Here is a 23,236-nt window from a genome sequence, read left to right as displayed (position 1 = left end):
TTTTTAAATTATCTATTAAAGTATTATTATCTGCATGGTCTGTTGCATCCGAAATCTGTTATATCAGGGTCCACTAACTCAAGGGTTTACTGTATACATACAGGTACACCACCAATTTTCTGGCACTCCTGGTTCCAAGGCCTTGCCGGATTAACCATTTTGCCGGACCAACCGTGGTCATGCAATAATAATCCATCAACGCACCTCTAACCCACTAATTATACATCTCTCATGTGCTAGAAATCTAAATTAAACAAATATCAAATGTTGTAATTTGAGTTCTTCATGGAAAAACTTAGCCTGGTCCAATATCATGCTACCTGACAAGTCCACTCCATCACTCCAATGCTGTTGAAACCATTCCATCATTACTCGATCGTGCTTAGTACTCTTACCATCTTTCATAGTCTTTCTAATCATCATTTGCTTCTTGGAATTGCTGTCTAAATAGAATTTCAATATCTCCTCCCTTTGCTTCTTTATATCATAAACAGTTGATGAACCAATACTGAAGATGTCACACAGCTTACGTATCGAAACACCACGGTCCATTTTTTCAACAGTTCTACTTTACCTTGGATCGATATGGACTGGTGTTTACGTTTGACACCATGACTGACACTCTCATATATCTTAGAAGCCATAGCTAGGGTCAAATTTAAGCAAAAGAAGCTAAGAATCTCACAGAATAACAGTATCACCACCAGGTGCAGTGTAAAGAATGTAAATAAGCATGCCCTACACACATAGCCATCTGTGGACACCCAGTTATAATCTAGTCTGGTGGCAGTAATTTTAAGTTCCCTCATGTAATTTTGTCCAGACTAAAGGAGGTGTCAAACCATCAGTTGCCTGAAATTCGGTGGTGTATCTGTATGTGAGTAGGAAAAATGGTTAACAGGCACTATTGTATTACATACAAATAAATAAGTTTGCAAAAGAGAGACTTGGATATGAGGGGGTTGACAGAGGCAGAAGTAGGAGGTTGGGACTTTAAGCAGGCACTCTTGGTGGACATATTAGGTGGTAGTAGTTGGTAAGAACAACTGGTAGGAGCCCCTGAAAACACTGTGTCATTCCTATCATTTTTCCAAAAGGCAGGACTAGCAAGTAGCTAGGGTTATGGAGAATGAGTTGTGTAAGTTATGTGTTGTCAAGTGTTATGTGTGACAAGGTGAGATTGTATATTTGTGGACAGATTGCCAGCAGTCCCCATTTGAGTGAGAAAGAAAGAAAAGATAGCTACCTTATGCTAACAAGAAAAAAGCAATATGAAATGTGCACAGTGCGGCATTTGCCCGGTCAGTTAAATCTGAAATATGTCATATCAGGGTCAGCTAAATTGAGGGTTTACTGGATATGCATGTGAGTAGGAAAAATGGTTAGCAGGCATTACTGGATTACATACAAACAAATAAGTTTGCAAAAGAGAGACTTCTGGATATAAGGGGGTTGAGAGGGGCAGTGGTTGAACGTTGGAACTTTAGGCAAAATCTTTTGGGAGACACATTAGGTAGAAATAGTTGGTAGGAACAACGGGTAGGAGCCCGAGGTGTGTAGTTATGTGTTGTAAAGTGTTATGTGTGACTAGGTGAGACTGTATATTTGTGGACAGAATGCCAGCATCCACATATGAGTGAGGCAGCAAGAAAAGATAGCTACCTGGTCAAAAAAGTGCAATTTGACAAACACTGGTTTAAGATAGGAGACTGTGGTTTTGATGCATTGCACATGACAACTAAATGATTGATACACATGAACATGGTCTTTCTTTCTTTGTTCCTAACACCACCTTGCTAACCCCATTATCAGCGAACAAGCATGGAAGAAAATGAAAAAAATTCTCCTTTATACATATGTAACAAAGTGGAAAGGGACAAGGGAGAGGGAGTCCAAACTGGATATAGATGGATAAAAAGGGAAAAGGCTTTGAGTGCTCAAGGCCTACACATGCATAGGAGTGAAGGACATGCACAAGATAAAGTGAATTTTACCAATGTGTATACAAAGGGTGACTTACTGTTAGTGGACTGAACCAGGACATACAAAGCATCTGGGGGAAACTATGAAAAGGTTTGGGGCCTGTTTGTGGACAAGGGGCTCTGGTTTTGGTAGAAGACAGTTCACAGCTCAAAAATGGATGTAAACAAATAAGGCCTTTCTTCATCTGTTCCTCACACTATCTCCCTAATGTAAGAAATAGTGAACAAGCATGAAAGACAAAGAAAAAATCTCCTATTCATGAATCAGAGGTGGAGAGGATTAGGGAAAGGAGGAGACCAAGTTGTAGATAGGTGCAGTGAAAAAAAAATTTTGAGTGCTTAGAGCCTGAAAATGCAGGAGGGTGAAAGGCAAATGTCGGTTGGAGTAAATCTTAGTAGTATGTTACACTACTGGACTGGACTAAACCATGGCATATGAGGCAGCTGGGGGTAACCATGGAAAGGTCTGTGGGGCCTGATTGAGGATGCCAGGCTGTGATTTAAGTGTATTACACATGACAGCTACAGAATGGATATGAGTGAATGATCTCTCTTCACCTCTTTCTAAGCTACCTCAATAAAATGGGAAACAGTAAGCAAGCATGAAAAAAATTTCCTATAATTCATCTTCCAGTTTATAACATTAGGGGGAAAGATGGGTGGGAGGGGGAGGAGGGGGAAGTACCCACAATGAGATTCAACCATAATGGTAACATTAGCACACAAGGGAGGGGGAAAATGAAAATGAGGAGAGACAGCTGGTAAGGGGAAGGGGATGTGGGGTGAAGGGGGAAAAGGAAGAGGAGGGGGGGAGAAAGAGAGAAGGGGGAGAAGGAAGAGGGGGGGGGAGAAAGACAAAAGGGAAGGAAAAGGAAGATGGGATGGGGGGAAGAAGAGGAGAGGGAGGGAGAAGGGTCAGGGAAGGGGAGGAGAAGAATTTCACAACACTTGCGGAGGGAAGAAAGATAAAAAAAAGAAGTTATGTATAATATAAATGTGGAGAGAAAAAAATGAAGGGTAACACTTCCATCCCATATTTTTCATCAGGGTGACTAGGGAAGTTAAAAATAAAATCTGAAAGGAACTTAAAGCAAAGAAGACAACCAGTGATTCTCCTGAGCAAAATGGCAAAAAAGTTCACATTTTAGCATTTTGCTCATTTCTGACAAAAATCAATCAAAATGATCAATATGTCATGTACATTCAAGAGACCCTACTAAAAAAATTTCACTTAAAGTATTCTTCCCAAAATCTTAATATACCTGATCATCAGTACAAGAACGATAACCAAAAGTACAATACATACCGTAACACATATAAAACATAAAAAAGCTATGTAAACACATGAATAATGGAAATCAAAATGTTAAAAAAATCAAATTTGAGACATGCATTACATTAAGAGAAATGGGAAAGAAAAGAACCGTTTTTGAACCACTGTGTCAAACAGATTAAAAAAGAAATAAATAAAATAATGGGGATAAACAAGCTCTATGGCAGATGTCACAAATCCTTACGATGTATCTCTCTGTATGTTTTGGTCCAATCAGGTGATAATACATGGAATTCAGAGTACCATGTGAACCACACAAATTGCATTTGAAGTAAGGGTCACTTCCTTCAGTCTCCCTAAATTCTTCAACAAGCTGTAGCCCTGCAAGAAAAATAATGGTACTAAATGGAATGCTTGTTGCTCTGCAAGAAACATTAAGGGACTAAACAGAATGTGCTTAATTGATAAAAGCAAGGGCAATCATCAGAGTATAATAAATCCAATAATATGCAATGTGTGGTGTGAGGTGGTTTGATCGAGTAAGTAATGTAAGGGTAAGAGAGATGTGTGGAAATAAAAAGAGCGTGGTTGAGAGAGCAGAAGAGGGTGTTTTGAAATGGTTTGGGCACATGGAGAGAATGAGTGAGGAAAGATTGACCAAGAGGATATATGTGTCACAGGTGGAGGGAACGAGGAGAAGTGGGAGACCAAATTGGAGGTGGAAAGATGGAGTGAAAAAGATTTTGAGTGATCAGGGCCTGAACATGCAGGAGGGTGAAAGGCGGGCAAGGAATAGAGTAAATTGGATCGATGTGGTATACCAGGGTTGACGTGCTGTCAGTGGATTGAATCAGGGCATGTGCAGCGTCTGGGGTAAACCATGGAAAGTTGTGTGGGGCCTGGATGTGGAAAGGGAGCTGTGGTTTTCGGGCATTACTGCATGACAGCTAGAGACTGAGTGTGAACGAATGGGGCCTTTGTTGTCTTTTCCTAGCGCTACCTCGCACACATGAGGGGGGAGGGGGATGGTATTCCATGTGTGGCGAGGTGGCAATGGGAATGAATAAAGGCAGACAGTGTGAATTGTGTGCATGGGTATATATGTGTGTGTATATATATGTGTACATTGAGATGTATAGGTATGTATATTTGCATGTGTGGAAGTGTATGTATATACATGTGTATGGGGGAGGGTTGGGCCATTTCTTTCGTATGTTTCCTTGCGCTACCTCGCAAATGCGGGAGACAGCGACAAAGCAAAAATAATAAAAAAAAAAATGCAAATAAAATGCGAGGTGGCGATGGGAATGAATAGAGGCAGACAGTGTGAATTGTGTGCATGTGTATATATGTATGTGTCTGTGTGTGTATATATATGTGTACATTGAGATGTATGGGTATGTATATTTGTGTGTGTGGAGGTGTATGTATATACATGTGTATGGGGGTGGGTTGGGCCATTTCTTTCATCTGTTTCCTTGCGCTATCTCACAAACGCGGGAGACAACGGAAAAAAAAAAGCAAATACATTTATTCTTATTATACTTGACTGCTGTTTCCTGCATCAGCGAGGTAGCACTTGGAACAGATGAAGAAAGACCACACCAGCTCACATCCACTTTCAAACTGTCATGTGTAATGCACTGAAACTAATCTCTGTATCCAAAACCAAGCCCAACAGACCTTTCCATGGTTTATCCCAGATGCTTCACATGCCCTGGTTCAGTCCACTGCCAGCACATCGACCTCAGCATACCACATTGTTCCAATTCACTTTATCCTGAGCACACCTTTCACCTTCCTGCATGTTCAGGCCTTGATTGCTCAAAGCCTTTTTCACTCTATACTTCCACCTCCAATTTGGTCTTCCCATTCTCCTTGTTCCACCCACTTCTGACACATATATCCCCTTTGTCAACTTTACCTCACTCATTCTTTCCACATGACCAAATCATTTCAGCACACCCTCTTCTGCTCTCTCAACCACACTTTTTAATTACCAAACCTAACACACCTTTTCATTACTTACTTGATCAAATCAACTCACATGACATAATGTCCTCTAACATTTCATTTCCAATACATCCATCCTCCTCCGCACAGCCTTATGTACAGCCCACGCCTTGCATTCATATAATGTTGTTGGGACTGCTATTCCTTCAAACAAACCCATTTTTGCCCTCCCAGATAATGTTCTCTCTTTCCACACATTCTTCAGCACTTCTAATTACCTGGTTTTTATTCACATTCACTCTCAATTACCTCTTTCACACACTCTTCTACACCTCTTCATCAGCTTCTGCAGTTTATCACTTGAATCTCCTACCAAAGCTGTATCATCAGCAAACAATAACTGACTCACTTCCCAGACTCTCTCATCCCCTAAAAACTGCATACTTGCCCCTCTCTCCAAGACTCTCATTTTCACCTCCTACATTTTTTTTTTTTTTTTTTTTTTTTTTTGTCGCTGTCTCCCGCGTTTGCGAGGTAGCGCAAGGAAACAGACGAAAGAAATGGCCCAACCCCCCCCATACACATGTATATACATACGTCCACACACGCAAATATACATACCTACACAGCTTTCCATGGTTTACCCCAGACGCTTCACATGCCTTGATTCAATCCACTGACAGCACGTCAACCCCGGTATACCACATCGCTCCAATTCACTCTATTCCTTGCCCTCCTTTCACCCTCCTGCATGTTCAGGCCCCGATCACACAAAATCTTTTTCACTCCATCTTTCCACCTCCAATTTGGTCTCCCTCTTCTCCTTGCTCCCTCCACCTCCGACACATATATCCTCTTGGTCAATCTTTCCTCACTCATCCTCTCCATGTGCCCAAACCACTTCAAAACACCCTCTTCTGCTCTCTCAACCACGCTCTTTTTATTTCCACACATCTCTCTTACCCTTACGTTACTCACTCGATCAAACCACCTCACACCACACATTGTCCTCAAACATCTCATTTCCAGCACATCCATCCTCCTGCGCACAACTCTATCCATAGCTCACGCCTCGCAACCATACAACATTGTTGGAACCACTATTCCTTCAAACATACCCATTTTTGCTTTCCGAGATAATGTTCTCGACTTCCACACATTCTTCAAGGCACCCAGAATTTTCGCCCCCACCCCCACCCTATGATCCACTTCCGCTTCCATGGTTCCATCCGCTGCCAGATCCACTCCCAGATATTTAAAACACTTCACTTCCTCCAGTTTTTCTCCATTCAAACTCACCTCCCAATTGACTTGACCCTCAACCCTACTGTACCTAATAACCTTGCTCTTATTCACATTTACTCTTAACTTTCTTCTTACACACACTTTACCAAACTCAGTCACCAGCTTCTGCAGTTTCTCACATGAATCAGCCACCAGCGCTGTATCATCAGCAAACAACAACTGACTCACTTCCCAAGCTCTCTACATAAAAATACAAAATATATTAGTTGATAGGGTGGCAGACGTAGGATGTTTGGGATATGGAGGCATGCCAAGTGAGTCATGGAAAGTGGTTTCATGAAAAGAGTAAAAGATGGTGAAACACTTCCAGAGAGTAAAGTGCAGCAAAGCGGGTGGAGTGAATGGGATTAAAGTTGAATTCCTCAAGAGAGCGGGAAGTGGGTAAGGGCACTGCTGAATGGTTATTTGGGATTTTCCAATGTATTCATGACTCAAGGTGAGGACCCTGATGACTGGTATAAAAGCAAGAAGGAAAAAAGTGAATGTTAAAGTTATGGAAGTATAAGTTTGTTGGGTATGCCTGGCAAGTTTTACAAGAGATTAGTGATTGAGATGGCAGTGGCATGCATACAGCATCAGACTGAGAAGGAGCAATGTGCCTTCAAAGGTTAGTGTTAAAATCACAGAGGCAAAAGTTTGTCAAGTATGCCTGGCATGCTGTATGAGATAGTGGTGACTGAGACAATGGAGGCATGCACAGAGCAACAGACTGGGGAGGAAAAATGTGCCTTTATGAGGGCTAGATATATGGATCAATTGTTTGCTCTGAATAACCTATGTGAGAAATACTTAGGGAAAGAAATATTTGTAAGTTTCACTTATACATCCTGGGGAAGTGTACGATAGGGGTGATAAAAATGTTTTGAGGAAGGAATTACGAATATATGGTGTGGGAAAAAGCAACTAGAAGCAGAGGGCCTTCTATCAAAAGAGTAGGGTGCATGTGCTTGTGAGAGGAGAGAAGAGTAATTGGTTGCAGGTGAAGGTGGGGCATGGAACAAAGGTATATGATGTCACCAAAGTTGTATGATTTGTTTATGATTGAGGTGCTGTGGGAAGTAAATGCAAGGGTCTAGAAAGGAGGCAGGCTTGCAATCTGTTGGCAGTGGGGATGGGGGGGAATGGGAAGTGAGTCAATTATTACTGATGAAATAATAAGGTGCAATCAGAAGTGTGTGAATAGGGAGGTCACAGACTGCGAGGACAAAGATTGGCACATAGACCCCGGTATACCACATTGTATCAATTCACTCTATTTCTTGCACACCTTTCACACTCTTGTATGTTCAGGCCCCAATCGCTCAAAATCCTGAAGGTTTGTTGAATGTGTTTAATGATAGAGTGGCAGATATAGGGTGTTCTGGTTGAGGTGGTGTGTTGAGGTGGTGTGTGAAGTGAGAGGGTTAGGGAGAATGATTTGGCAAAAAGAGAAGAGGTAGTGAAAGCTTTGTGGAAGATGAAAGCCAGCTAGGTGGCAGGTTTGGATGGTATTGCTGTGGAATTCATCAAAAAAGAAAGTGATTGTGTTGTTGACTAGTTGGTGAGGATAATCAAGGTATGTATGGTTCATGGTGAAGTGCCTGAGGATTGGCGGAATGCATGCATAGTGCCACTGTACAAAGGCAAAGGGGATAAAGGTCAGTGTTCCAATTACAGAGGTATAAGTTTGTTGAGTATTCCTGGGAAATTATGTGGGAGGGTATTGATTGAGAGGGTAGAGGCATGTACAGAGCATCAGACTGGAGAAGAGCAGTGTGGTTTCAGAAGTGGTAAAGGATGTGTGGATCAGGTGTTTGCTTTGAAGAAAGTATGTGAGAAATGCCTAGAAAAACAAATGGATTTTATGTAGCATTTATGGATCTGGAGAAAGCACATGATAGAGTTGATAGAGATGATCTGTGGAAGGTATTAAGAGGAGGGAGGAAAGTTGCTAGAAGCAGTGAAAAGTTTTTATCGAGGATGTAAGGCATGTGTATAAGTAGGAAGAGAGGAAAATTATTGGTTTCCAGTGAATGTCAGTTTGCGGCAGGGGTGCATGATGTCTCCATGGTTGTTTAATTTCTTTATGGATGGAGTTATTAGGGAGGTGAATGCAAGAGTTTTGGAGATAGGGGCAAGTATGCAGTCTGTTGTGGACGACAGGGCTTGGGAAGTGAGTCAGTTGTTGTTTGCTGATAATACAGCGCTGGTGGCTGATTCAGGTGAGAAACTGCAGAAGTTGGTGACTGAGTTTGGTAAAGTGTGTGAATGAAAGAAGCTGAGAGTAAATGTGAAAAAGAGCAAGGTAATTTGGTTTAGTAGGGTTGAGGGACAAGTAAATTGGGAGGTAAGTTCAAATGGGGAAAAACTGGAGGAAGTGAAGTGTTTTAGATACCTGGTGGTGGATTTGGCAGCGGATGGAACCATGGAAGCGGAAGTGAGTCACAGGGTAAGGGAGGAGGCGAAGGTTCCGGGAGCGTTGAAGAATTTGTGGGAGGCAAGAACGTTATCTTGGAGAGCAAAAATGGGTATGTGTGAAGGAATCGTGGTTCCAACAACGTTATATGGTTGTGAGGCATGGGCTATGAGTAGAGTTGAGCAGAGGAGGGTGAATGTGCTGGAAATGATATGTTATTTATCATTTATTTTGCTTTGTCGCTGTCTCCCGCGTTAGCAAGGAAACAGACGAAAGAATGGCCCAACCCACCCACATACACATGTATATACATACACGTCCACACACGCAAATATACATACCTATACATCTCAACGTATACATATATATACACACACACAGACATATACATATATACACATGTACATAATTCATAGTCTGCCTTTATTCACTCCCATCGCCACTTCACCACACATGAAATAACAACCCCCTCCCCCCTCATGTGTGTAAGGTAGCACTAGGAAAAGACAACAAAGGCCCCATTCGTTCACACTCAATCAATAGCTGTCAAGTAATAATGCACCGAAAACACAGCTCCCTTTCCACATCCAGGCCCCACACAACTTTCCATGGTTTACCCCAGACACTTCACATGCACTGGTTCAATCCATTGACAGCACGTCAACCCCAGTATACCACATCGTTCCAATTCACTCTATTCCTTGCATGCCTTTCACCCTCCTGCATGTTCAGGCCCCGATCACTCAAAATCTTTTTCACTCCATCTTTCCACCTCCAATTTGGTCTCCCACTTCTCGTTCCCTCCACCTCTGACACATATATCCTCTTGGTCAATCTTTCCTCACTCATTCTCTCCATGTGACCAAACCATTTCAAAACACCCTCTTCTGCTCTCTCAACCAAACTCTTTTTATTACCACACATCTCTCTTACCCTTACGTTACTTACTCGATCAAACCACCTCATACCACATATTATCCTCAAACATCTCATTTCAAGCACATCCACCCTCCTGTGCACAACTCTATACATAGCCCTCGCCTCGCAACCATACAACATTGTTGGAACCACTATTCCTTCAAACATACCCATTTTTGCTTTCCGAGATAATGTTCTCGACTTCCACACATTCTTCAAGGCACCCAGAATTTTCGCCCCTCCCCCACCCTATGATTCATTTCCGCTTCCATGGTTCCATCGCTGCCAAATCCACTCCCACATATCTAAAACACTTCACTTCCTCCAGTTTTTCTCCATTCAAACTTACCTCCCAATTGACTTGACCCTCAACCCTACTGTACCTAATAACCTTGCTCTTATTCACATTTACTCTCAACTTTCTTCATTCACACACTTTACCAAACTCAGTCACCAGCTTCTGCAGTTTCTCACATGAATCAGCCACCAGCGCTGTATCATCAGTGAACAACAACTGACTCACTTCCCAAGCTCTCTCATCCACAACAGACTGCATACTGAAATGAGATGTATGAGGACAATATGTGGTGTAGGGTTGTTTGATTGAGAAAGTAATGAAAGGGTAAGAGAGATGTGTGGTAATAAAAAGAGTGTGGATGAGAGAGCAGAAGAGGGTGTATTGAAATGGTTTGGTCACATGGAGAGAATGTGTGAGGAAAGATTCACAAGGAGGATATATGTGTCAGAGGTGGAGGGAACAAGAAGTGGGAGACCAAATTGGAGGTGGAAGGATGGAGTGAAAAAGATTTTGAGTGATTGGGGCCTGAACGTACAGGAGGGTGAAAGGCGTGCAAGGAATAGAGTGAACTGGAATGATGTGGTAAACCGGGTCCAATGTGCTGTCAATGGATTGAACCAGAGCATGTGAAGTGTCTGGGGTAAACCATGGAAAGTTTTTAGGGGCCTGGATGTGGAAAGGGAGCTCTGGTTTTAAAGCATTACACATAACAGCTAGAGACTGAGTGTGAACGAATGTGGCCTTTGTTGTCTTTTCCTAGCGCTACCGTGCTTGCACGCAGGGGAAGGGGGGTACCATTTTATGTGTGGCGGGATGGCGACGGGAATGGGCAAAGGCAGGAAGTATGAATTTGTACATGTGTATATATGTATATGTGTGTATGTATATGTATGTATACGCTGAAATGTATTGTTGTGTATATGTGCATGTGTGGGCGTGTATGTATATACATTTGTATGTGGATGGGTTGGGCCATTCTTTTGTCTGTTTCCTTGCACTACCTTCCTAACGCAGGAGACAGTGCCAAAGTATAAGAAATAAATGAATTATATATATTCCTATGAGTCCACGGGGAAAATGAAACAGGATAAGTTCCCAAGTGCACTTTCATGTAATAATCACATCATCAGGGGAAACACAAGAGAGAAATATAAGTTAGTTGATATACAATGAAGAGACGTAGCTAGGACACCATTCGGTAAACATGTGATTGTCCAAGACAGACAATGAGCATATCATAAACTTATTATGTGGACAAGAAGGGGAATTGTTTACAAATTTTATCAACAATAAAGTTATCCAATTTGTATAGACCTTCACTAATATTAAGATTACAATTCTTTGCGTATTTAATTATGGAAGATTCAATGATATTTCTCATGGTACTGGAGTTAGAGTCAATAACTGAGATGGCATTACTCCAGTAAATACAATGATTATAGTTTTTAACGTGATTAAACAAAGCATCTGATTCTTGTCCTGTTCTTACACTATATTCATGTTGCTTAAATCTAACAAAAAGATCCTTACCAGTCTGCCCAACATAAAAGTTATCACAATTTCCACATGGCACTTTATAGATGCACCCAGGAGAATTTTCTGGTGAATTCCTGATTAAGATATTCTTTATAGTATTATTGTTGCTGAAGGCTACATTTACATTAAAGGATTTAAGCAACATGGGAAGTAAGGAAACATTAAAATCAAAATGGAGAACTAAAAGTTCTTGGTGTCAATGGGGGGTTTGGGTCCAACTCTATAAAATGATTCCTTTGCTAACTTCAGGGATTTATCAATGAAAGATCTAGGGTACTTTAACTTTGATCCAATAGAACTTATCTTCTCAAACTCATCATCAATATACTCTGGACTGCAAATACATAATGTCCTAAGGAACATAGACTGAAATGATAATTTAACTCTGGCATGTTAAGATGAGTAATAATGGATATATGAGCAAACATTGGTAGGTTTTCTGTATATGCTAAACTTAAACTTGTTTCCTTGCCTATGGATCGCACAATCTAAAAATGGTTACAAACCATTATTTTCATTTTCTACAGTAAATTTGATGGAAGGTATTAAAATGCTAAGTAAGAGTTGAAATGTTTGTAAATTTTCATTTGTTGGCCAAACACAAAGAACATCATCAACATACCTAAACCAAATTGCATTAGAGGGTAAGATATCCTTTAGTAATTTTGTTTAAAAAATTCCATATAAAGATTACCTAGTACAGGTGAAAGAGGGTTACCCATTGCCACATCAAATTTTTGAGGACAATAATTCCACTGACTTGAAATACAAAGTCTTTTATACACAGTTCTATCAGTTCAACGAAAACAGACTTTGAAACAGGTAAATGAATATCATCCCAAACAACAAATAAATATTCTAAAAGGTCATCAACAGGAACTTTTGTGAAAAGAAACATCACAGCTGACAAGATTGAAATCAAAATCAACATTGATATTGTTAAGCTTGTCGACTATATCTACATTGTTTATGATATTAGAATTTGATATCTTACCCACTAAAGGGCTTAATAAAGAACTAAGCATTTGCCCTCAAACATTTCATTTCCAACACATCCACCCTCCTCCGCACAACCCTATCTACAGCCCATGCCTCACAACCATATAACATTGTTAGAACCACTATTCCTTCAAACATCCCGTTTTGCTCTCCGAAATAACATTCTCACCTTCCACACATACTTCAACGCTCCCAGAACCTTTCCCCCTCCCCCATCCTCTGACTCATTTCCACTTCCATGGTTCCATCTGCTGCTAAGTCAACTTCCAGACATCTAAAACACTTCACTTCCTCCGGTTTTTCTCCATTCAAATTTACCTCCAAATTAACATGTCCCTCAACCCTACTGAACCTAATAACCATGCTCTTATTCACATTTACTCTCAGCTTTCTTCTTTCACATACCTTACCAAACTCAGTCACAACCTTATGCATTTTCTCACCCGAATCAGCCACCAGCACTGTATCATCATTGAAAAACAAGTGACTCACTTCCCAAGCCCTCTCATCCACAACAGACTGCATACTTGTCCCTCTTTCCAACACTCTTGCATTCACCTCCCTAACCACCCCATCCATAAACACATTAAACAATAATGGAGACATCATGCACCCCTGCTGCAAACCAACATTCACTGGGAACCAATCACTTTCCTCTCTTCCTACTCATAACCATGCCTCATATGCTTGGTAAAAACTTTTCGTTGCTTCTAGCAACTTACCTCCCAGACCATATACTCTTAAAACCTTCCACAACCCTATCATATGCATTCTCCAGATTCATAAATGCTACAAACAAGCCCATCTGTTTTTTGAAGTATTTCTCACATACATTCTTCAAAGCAAACACCTGATCCAAACATCCTCTACCACTTCTTATACCACACTGCTCTTCCTCAATCTGATGCTCTGTATATGCCTTTACTCTCTCAATCAATACCCTCCCATATAATTTCCCAGGAATACTCGACAAACTTATGCCTCTGTAATTTGAACACTCACCTTTATCCCCTTTGCCTTTGTACAAAAGCACTATTCAGGCATTCTGCCAATCCTCAGGCACTTCACCATGAGCCATACATACAATGAATATCCTTACCAACCAATCAACAACATAGTCATCCCCCTTTTATAATAAATTCCACTGGAATACCATCCAAACCCACCATCTTTAGGGGTTTCATCTTCTGCAAAGCTTTCACTACCTCTCCTCTGTTTACCAAACCAATCTTCCTGACCCTCTCGCTTCGCACACCATCCTGACCAAAACACCCTATATCTGCCATGCTGTCATCAAACTCATTCAACAAACCTTCAAAATATTTACTCCTTCTCCTCACCTCATCACTACCTTGTGGAGGCGAAGGTGAGGATTTGTAGAGTCTTTCAGAAAAGAAAAGAGAATGTTGGGGAGAAGAGAGTGGTGAGAATAAGTGAGCTTGGAAAGGAAACTGGTATGAGGAGGTACCAGGAGAGACTGAATGTAGAATGGCAAAAGGTAAGACCAAATGACATAAGGAGAGTGGAGGAGGAATGGGATGCATTTAGGGAAGCAGTGATGGCCTGCGCATAAGATGGATATGGCATGAGAAAGGTGGAAGGTGGGTCGATTAGAATGGGTAGTGAGTGGTGGGATGAAGAAATAGGACTGTTACTGAAGAGAAAAGAGAGGCATTTGGGCAACTTTTGCAGGGAAGTAGTGCAAATGACTGGGAGATGTATAAAAGAAAGCAGCAGGAAGTCAAGAGAAAGGTGTATGAAGTGAAAAAGAGGGCAAATGAGAATTGGGGTAGGAGAATATCATTAAATTTCAGGGAGAATAAAAAGATATTTTTTTCTTTTTATGTAGCATTTATGGATATGGAGAAGGCACATGACAGAGTTGATAGAGATGCTCTGTGGAAGGTATTAAGAGTACATGGTGTGGGAGGCAAGTTGCTAGAAGCAGTAAAAAGTTTTTAACGAGGATGTAAGACATGCGTACGAGTATGACGAGAAGAAAGTGATTGGTTCCCAGTGAATGTCAGCTTGCGGCAGGGGTGCATGATGTCACCATGGTTGTTTAATCTGTTTATAGATGGGGTTGTTATGAAGAGAGGGGCAAGTATGCAGTCGGTTGTGGATGAGAGGGCTTGGGAAGTGAGTCACTTGTTCGCTGATGATACAACGCTGGTGGCTGATTCGGGTAAGAAACTGCAGAAGTTGGTGACTGAGTTTGGTGAAGTGTGCGAAAGCAGAAAGCTGAGAGTAAATGTGAATGAGAGTAAGGTTATTAGGTTCAGTAGGGTTGAGAGACAGGTAAATTGGGAGGTAAATTTGAATGAAGAAAAACTGGAGGAAGTGAAATGTTTTAGATATCTATGAGTGGATTTAGCAATGGATGGAACCATGGAAGCGGAAGTGAGTCACAGGGTGGGGGAGGGGGCAAAGGTTCTGGGAGCATTGACGAATGTGTGGAAGGCGAGAACATTATTTCGGAAAGCAAAAATGGGTATGTTTGAAGGAATAGTTCTTCCAACAACGTTATATGGTTGTGAAGCATGGGCTATAGATAGGGTTGTACGGAGGAGGGTGAATGTGTTGGAAATGAGATGTTTGAGGACAATATGTGGTGTAAGGTGGTTTGATTGAGCAAGTAATGAAAGGGTAAGAGAGACGTGTGGTCATAAAAAGAGTGTGGCTGAGAGAGCAGAAGAGGGTGTATTGAAATGGTTTGGTTACATGGAGAGAATGAGTGAGGAAAGATTGACAAAGAGGATATATGTGTCAGAGGTGGAGGGAACGAGGAGAAGTGGTAGACCAAATTGGAGGTGGAAGGATTGAATGAAAAAAGATTTTCAGCGATCAGGGCCGGATCATATTGGAGGATGAAAGGTTTGCAAGGAATAGAGTGAATTGGAATAATGTGGTATACTGGGGTTGACGTGCTGTCAATGGATTGAACCAGAGCATGTGAAGCATCAGGGGTAAACCATGGAAACTTTTGTGGGGCCTGGATTTGGAAAGGGAGCTGTGGTTTCGGTGCATTACACATGATAGCTAGAGACTGACTGTGAATGAATGTGGCCTTTGTTGTCTTTTCCTAGGGCTACCTTGCGTGCACGTGGGGGAGGGGAGTGCCATTTCATGTGTGGCAGGGTGGTGGCAGGAATGGATGAAGGCAGCTTGTACGAATATGTACATGTGTATATACGTCTATGTCTGCGTATCTATATGTATGTATACATTGAAATGTATAGGTATGTATATGGGCGTGTGTGGGCATGTATGTTTATACATGTGTATGTGGGTGGGTTGGGCCATTCTTTTGTCTGTTTCATTGTGCTACCTCACTAATGCAGGTGACAGCAACAAAGTATAATAAAAAAAAAGATGTTTTAGAAGGAGTTAAATAAAGTGCGGTGAAGGGGGCTAATGGGGAGGTAATAACATGTATGAATATATACATGTATATATATCTATATATATCTATATATCTATATCTATATATGATACAGCGCTGGTGGCTGATTCATGTGAGAAACTGCAGAAGCTGGTGACTGAGTTTGGTAAAGTGTGTGAAAGAAGAAAGTTAAGAGTAAATGTGAATAAGAGCAAGGTTATTAGGTACAGTAGGGTTGAGGGTCAAGTCAATTGGGAGGTAAGTTTGAATGGAGAAAAACTGGAGGAAGCAAAGTGTTTTAGATATCTGGGAGTGGATCTGGCAGCGAATGGAACCATGGAAGTGGAAGTGAATCATAGGGTGGGGGAGGGGGCGAAAATTTTGGGAGCCTTGAAGAATGTGTGGAAGTTGAGAACATTATCTCGGAAAGCAAAAATGGGTATGTTTGAAGGAATAGTGGTTCCAACAATGTTGTATGGTTGCAAGGCATGGGCTATGGATAGAGTTGTGCGCAGGAGGGTGGATGTGCTGGAAATGAGATGTTTGTGGACAATGTGTGGTGTGAGGTGGTTTGATCGAGTAAGTAACGTAAGGGTAAGAGAGATGTGTGGAAATAAAAAGAGCGTGGTTGAGAGAGCAGAAGAGGGTGTTTTGAAATGGTTTGGGCACATGGAGAGAATGAGTGAGGAAAGATTGACCAAGAGGATATATGTGTCGGAGGTGGAGGGAACGAGGAGAAGTGGGAGACCAAATTGGAGGTGGAAAGATAGTGTGAAAAAGATTTTGTGTGATCGGGGCCTGAACATGTAGGAGGGTGAAAGGTGGGCAAGGAATAGAGTGAATTGGATCGATGTGGTATACCAGGGTTGACGTGCTGTCAGTGGATTGAATCAGGGCATGTGAAGCGTCTGGGGTAAACCATGGAAAGTTGTGTGGGGCCTGGATGTGGAAAGGGAGCTGTGGTTTCGGGCATTATTGTGTCACAGCTGGAGACTGAATGTGAACAAATGGGGCCTTTGTTGTCTTTTCCTAGTGCTACCTCGCACACATGAGGGGGGAGGGGGATGGTATTCCATGTGTGGCGAGGTGGCGATGGGAATGAATAGGGGCAGACAGTGTGAATTGTGTGCATGGGTATATATGTATGTGTCTGTGTGTGTATATATATGTGTACATTGAGATGTATAGGTATGTATATTTGCGTGTGTGGGCGTGTGTGTGTGAGTACATTGTGTATGGGGGTGGGTTGGGCCATTTCTTTCGTCTGTTTCCTTGCGCTACCTCACAAACGCGGGAGACAGCGACAAAGCAAAATAAATAAATACAATAATATCTATGTGTCTGTGTATGTATATGTATGTATACACTGATAAGTCAATTGGGAGGTAAGTTTGAATGGAGAAAAACTGGAGGAAGTGAAGTGCTTTAGATATCTCGGAGTGGATTTGGCAGTGGATGGAACCATGGAAGAGAAAGTGAGTCACAGGGTGGGGGAGGGGGTGAAGGTTCTGGGAGTGTTGGAAAATGTGTGGAAGGTGAGAACATTATCTTGTAAAGCAAAAATTTGTATGTTTGAGGGAATAGTGGTTCCAACAATGTTATATGGTTGCGAGGTGTGGGCTATAGATAGGGTTGTGCGGAGGATGGTGGATGCGTTGGAAATGAAATGCTTGAGGACAATATGTGGTGTAAGGTGGTTTGATTGAGTAAGTAATGAAAGGGTAAGAGAGATGTGTGGTAATAAAAAGAGTGTGGTTGAGAGAGCAGAAGAGGGTGTATTGAAATGGTTTGGTCACATGGAGAGAAGGAGTGAGGAAAGATTGACCAAGAGGATATATGTGTCAGAGGTAGAGGGAACAAGGAGAAGTGGGAGACCAAATTGGAGGTGGAAGGATGTGGAAAGGGAGCTGTGGTTTCGGTGCATTATACATGACAGCTAGAGACTGAGTGTGAATGAATGTGGCCTTTGTTGTCTTTTCCTAGTGCTACCTCGATGCATGTGGGGGAGGGGGTTGTCATTTTATGCGTGACAAGGTGGCGACTGGAATGAATAAAGGCAGCAAGTATGAATTATGTATATGTGTATAAATGTATATGTCTTTGAATGTATGTATATATATATATATATATATATATATATATATATATATATATATTTTTTTTTCTTTTTTTTTTTTCATACTTTGTCGCTGTCTCCCGCGTTTGCGAGGTAGCGCAAGGAAACAGACGAAAGAAATGGCCCAACCCCCCCCCATACACATGTACATACACACGTCCACACACGCAAATATACATACCTACATAGCTTTCCATGGTTTACCCCAGACGCTTCACATGCCTTGATTCAATCCACTGACAGCACGTCAACCCCTGTATACCACATCGCTCCAATTCACTCTATTCCTTGCCCTCCTTTCACCCTCCTGCATGTTCAGGCCCCGATCACACAAAATCTTTTTCACTCCATCTTTCCACCTCCAATTTGGTCTCCCTCTTCTCCTCGTTCCCTCCACCTCCGACACATATATCCTCTTGGTCAATCTTTCCTCACTCATTCTCTCCATGTGCCCAAACCATTTCAAAACACCCTCTTCTGCTCTCTCAACCACGCTCTTTTTATTTCCACACATCTCTCTTACCCTTACGTTACTTACTCGATCAAACCACCTCACACCACACATTGTCCTCAAACATCTCATTTCCAGCACATCCATCCTCCTGCGCACAACTCTATCCATAGCCCACGCCTCGCAACCATACAACATTGTTGGAACCACTATTCCTTCAAACATACCCATTTTTGCTTTCCGAGATAATGTTCTCGACTTCCACACATTTTTCAAGGCTCCCAAAATTTTCGCCCCCTCCCCCACCCTATGATCCACTTCCGCTTCCATGGTTCCATCCGCTGACAGATCCACTCCCAGATATCTAAAACACTTCACTTCCTCCAGTTTTTCTCCATTCAAACTCACCTCCCAATTGACTTGACCCTCAACCCTACTGTACCTAATAACCTTGCTCTTATTCACATTTACTCTTAACTTTCTTTTGCTTTTGCTTTGTCGCTGTCTGCCGTGTTTGCGAAGTAGCGCAAGGAAACAGACGAAAGAATGGCCCAACCCACCAACATACACATGCATATACATGTCCATACACGCCAATATACATACCTATACATCTCAACATATACATATACACACACAGACATATACATATATATACATGTACATAATTCATACTGTCTGCCTTTATTCATTCCCATCGCCACCCCGCCACACATGAAATAAAAACCCCCTCCCTCCCCCATCATGTGTGTGAGGTAGCGCTAGGAAAAGATAATGAAGGACACATTCATGCACACTCAGTCTCTAGCTGTCATGTAATAATGCACAAAAACCACAGCTCCCTTTCCAGATCCAGGCCCCACACAACTTTCCATGGTTTACCCCAGACGCTTCACATGCCTTGGTTCAATCCACTGACAGCACTTCGACCCCGGTATACCACATCGTTCCAATTCACTCTATTCCTTGCACGCCTTTCACCCTTCTGCATGTTCAGGCCCTAATCACTCAAAATCTTTTTCACTACATCTTTCCACCTCCAATTTGGACTTCCACTTCTCCTCGTTCCCTCCACCTCTGACACATATATCCTCTTGGTCAATCTTTCCTCACTCATTCTCTCCATGTGACCAAACCATTTCAAAACACCCTCTTCTGCTCTCTCAACCACACTCTTTTTATTACCACACATCTCTCTTTCCCTTACATTACCTACTCGATCAAACCACCTCACACCACATATTGTCCTCAAACATCTCATTTCCAGCACATCCACCCTCCTCCTCACAACTCTATCTATAGCCCATGCCTCACAACCATATAACATTGTTGGAGCCACTATTCCTTCAAACATACCCATTTTTGCTTTCCGAAATAATATTCTCGACTTCCACACATTCTTCAACGCTCCCAGAACTTTTGCCCCCTCCCCCACCCTATGATTCACTTCCGCTTCCATGGTTCCATCCGCTGCCAGATCCACTCCCACATATCTAAAACACTTCACTTCCTCCACTTTTTCTCCATTCAAACTTACCTCCCAATTGACTTGACCCTCAACCCTACTGTACCTAATAACCTTGCTCTTATTCACATTTACTCTCATCTTTCTTCTTTCACACACATTACCAAACTCAGTCACCAGCTTCTGCAGTTTCTCACATGAATCAGCCACCAGCGCTGTATCATCAGCGAACAACAACTGACTCACTTCCCATGCTCTCTCATCCACAACAGACTGCATACTTGCCCCTCTTTCCAAAGTTCTCTTGCATTTACCTCCCTAACAACCCCATCCATAAACAATTAAACAGTCATGGAGACATCACACATCCCTACTGCAAACCTACATTCACTGAGAACCAATCACTTTCCTCTCTTCCTACACATACACATGCCTTATATCCTCGATAAAAAATTTTCACTGCTTCTAATAACTTACCTCCCATACCACATATTCTGAATACCATCCACAGAGCATCTCTATCAACTCTATCATATGCCTTCTCCAGATCCATAAATGCTACATACAAATCCATTTGCTTTTCTAAGTATTTCTCACATATATTCTTCAAAGCATATGCCTGATCCACACATCCTCTACCACTTCTGAAACCACATTACTCTTCCCCAATCTGATGCTTTGTACATGCCTTCACCCTCTCAATCAATACCCTCCCATATAATTTCCCAGGAATACTTAACAAACTTATACCTTTGTAATTTGAGCACTCACTTTTATCCCCTTTGCCTTTGTACAATGGCACTATGCAAGCATTCCGCCAATCCTCAGGCACTTCACCATGAGTCATACATACATTAAATAACCTTACCAACCAGTCAACAATACAGTCACCCCCTTTTTTAATAAACTCCACTGCAATACCATCCAAACCCGCTGCCTTGCTGGCTTTCATCTTCCGCAAAGCTTTTACTACCTCTTCTCTGTTTACCAAATCTTTCTCCCTAACCCTCTCACTTGGCACACCACCTCGACCAAACACCCTATATCTGTCACTCTATCATCAAACACATTCAACAAACCTTCAAAATACTCACTCCATCTCCTTCTCACATCACCACTACTTGTTATCACCTCCCCATTTGCCCCCTTCACTGAAGTTCCCATTGATTCCCTTGTCTTATGCACTTTATTTACCTCCTTCTAAAACATCTTTTTATTCTCCCTAAAATTTAATGATACTCTCTCACCCCAACTCTCATCTGTGCTCTTTTTCACCTCTTGTACCTTTCTCTTGACCTCCTGCCTCTTTCTTTTATACATCTCCCATTCATTTGGATTATTTTCCTGCACAAATTGTCCAAATGCCTCTCTCTTCTCTTTCACTAACAATCTTGCTTCTTCATCCCACCACTCACTACCATTCCTAATCTGCCCACCTCCCATGCTTCTCATGCCACAAGCATGTTTTGCGCAAGCCATCACTGCTTCCCTAAATACATCCCATTCCTCATTCCTCCTCCACTCCCCTTACATCCTTTGTTCTCACTTTTTTCCATTCTGTACTCAGTCTCTCCTGGTACTTCCTCAAACAAGTCTTCTTACCAAGCTCACTTACTCTCACCACTCTCTTCACCCCAACATTCTCTCTTCTTTTCTGAAAACCTCTACAAATCTTCACTTTCGCCTCCACAAGATAATGATCAGACATCCCTCCAGTTGCACCTCTCACCACATTAACATCCAAAAGTCTCTCTTTTGCACGCCTATCAATTAACACGTAATTCAATAATGCTCTCTGGCCACCTCTCCTACTTACATACGCATACTTACATATATCTCTCTTTTTAAACCAGGTATTCCCAATCACCAGTCCTTTTTCAGCACATAAATCTACAAGCTCTTCACCATTTCCATTTACAACACTGAACACTCCATGTACACCATTTATTCCCTCAACTGCCACATTACTCACCTTTGCATTCAAATCACCCATCACTATAACCCGGTCTCGTTCATCAAAACTACTAACACACTCACTCAGCTGCTCCCAAAACACTTGCCTCTCGTGATCTTTCTTCTCATGCCAAGGTGCATATGCACCAATAATCACCCATCTCTCTCCATCCACTTTCAGTTTTACCCATATCAATCTAGAGTTTACTTTCTTACACTCTATCACATACTACCACCACTCCTGTTTCAGTAGTGCTACTCCTTCCCTTACTCTTGTCCTCTCACTAACCCCTGAATTTACTCCCAAGACATTCCCAAACCACTCTTCCCCTTTACCCTTCAGCTTCATTTCACTCAGAGCCAAAACATCAAGGTTCCTTTCCTCAAACATACTACCTATCTCTCCTTTTTTCTCATCTTGGTTACATCCACACACACTTACACACCCCATCTGAGCCTTCGAGGAGGATGAGCACTCCCCGCATGACTCCTTCTTCTGTTTCCCCTTTTAGAAAGTTAAAATACAATGAGGGGAGGGTTTCCAGCCCTCACTCCCGTCCCCTTTAGTCACCTTCTACGACATGTGATGAATGCGGGGGAAGTATTCTTTCTCCCCTATCCCCAGGGATAAATATGCGCTGATATGTATATGTATATGTGCGTGTATGGGTGTTTATGTATATATCTGAGTATTCCTATGAGTCCATGGGGAAAAGGAAACACAATAAGTTCCCAAGTGTACTTTTGTGTTATAATCACTTCATCAGGGGAGATACAAAAGAGATATATAACAATCAGTTGATATACAACAAAGAGACGTCGCTAGGACGCCATTTGGTAAACATCTTTACCAAATGGCGTCCTAGCTACGTCTCTTCGTTTTACATCAACTGACTTTCATTTCTCTCTTGTATCTCCCCTGATGATGTGATTATTACATGAAAGTGCACTTGGGAATTTATCGTGTTTCATTTTCTCCGTGGACTCATAGGAATATACTTGATCACGCACAAAATTGTGATCCTTTCCAACCACATATGAGTATATGAGTGGTTGGACCATTCTTCATCTGTTTCCTTGTGCTATCTTGGAGAGGCAGGAAACAGTGGTTAAATATAAAAAAAAAAAAGAGTGGATGAGCTATTCTTCGGCTGTTTCCTGGTACTACCTCGCTGATGTTGGAAACAACGATCAAGTATTAGAATATAAT

The 23,236-nt window shown here is 41.8% G+C and overlaps 1 protein-coding gene across 1 annotated transcript in view; it reads right to left on the bottom strand.

Annotated features, from left to right (window-relative positions):
* The window catches only part of LOC139756511 (uncharacterized), a 235,979-nt gene that overhangs the window by 133,291 nt on the left and 79,452 nt on the right, over window positions 1-23,236 (bottom strand). Inside the window, exon 5 of the mRNA XM_071675965.1 lies at window positions 3,500-3,636. Within this exon, the coding sequence (XP_071532066.1) occupies window positions 3,500-3,636 (137 nt within the window). The remainder of the gene's footprint in view (window positions 1-3,499; window positions 3,637-23,236) is intronic.

The sequence above is a fragment of the Panulirus ornatus genome, chromosome 22, assembly GCF_036320965.1.
Source record: "Panulirus ornatus isolate Po-2019 chromosome 22, ASM3632096v1, whole genome shotgun sequence".
Lineage (NCBI taxonomy): Eukaryota > Metazoa > Arthropoda > Malacostraca > Decapoda > Palinuridae > Panulirus > Panulirus ornatus.
The sequence above is the reverse complement of the archived record's forward strand: the minus strand, read 5'-3'. Positions and strand labels throughout refer to the sequence as shown.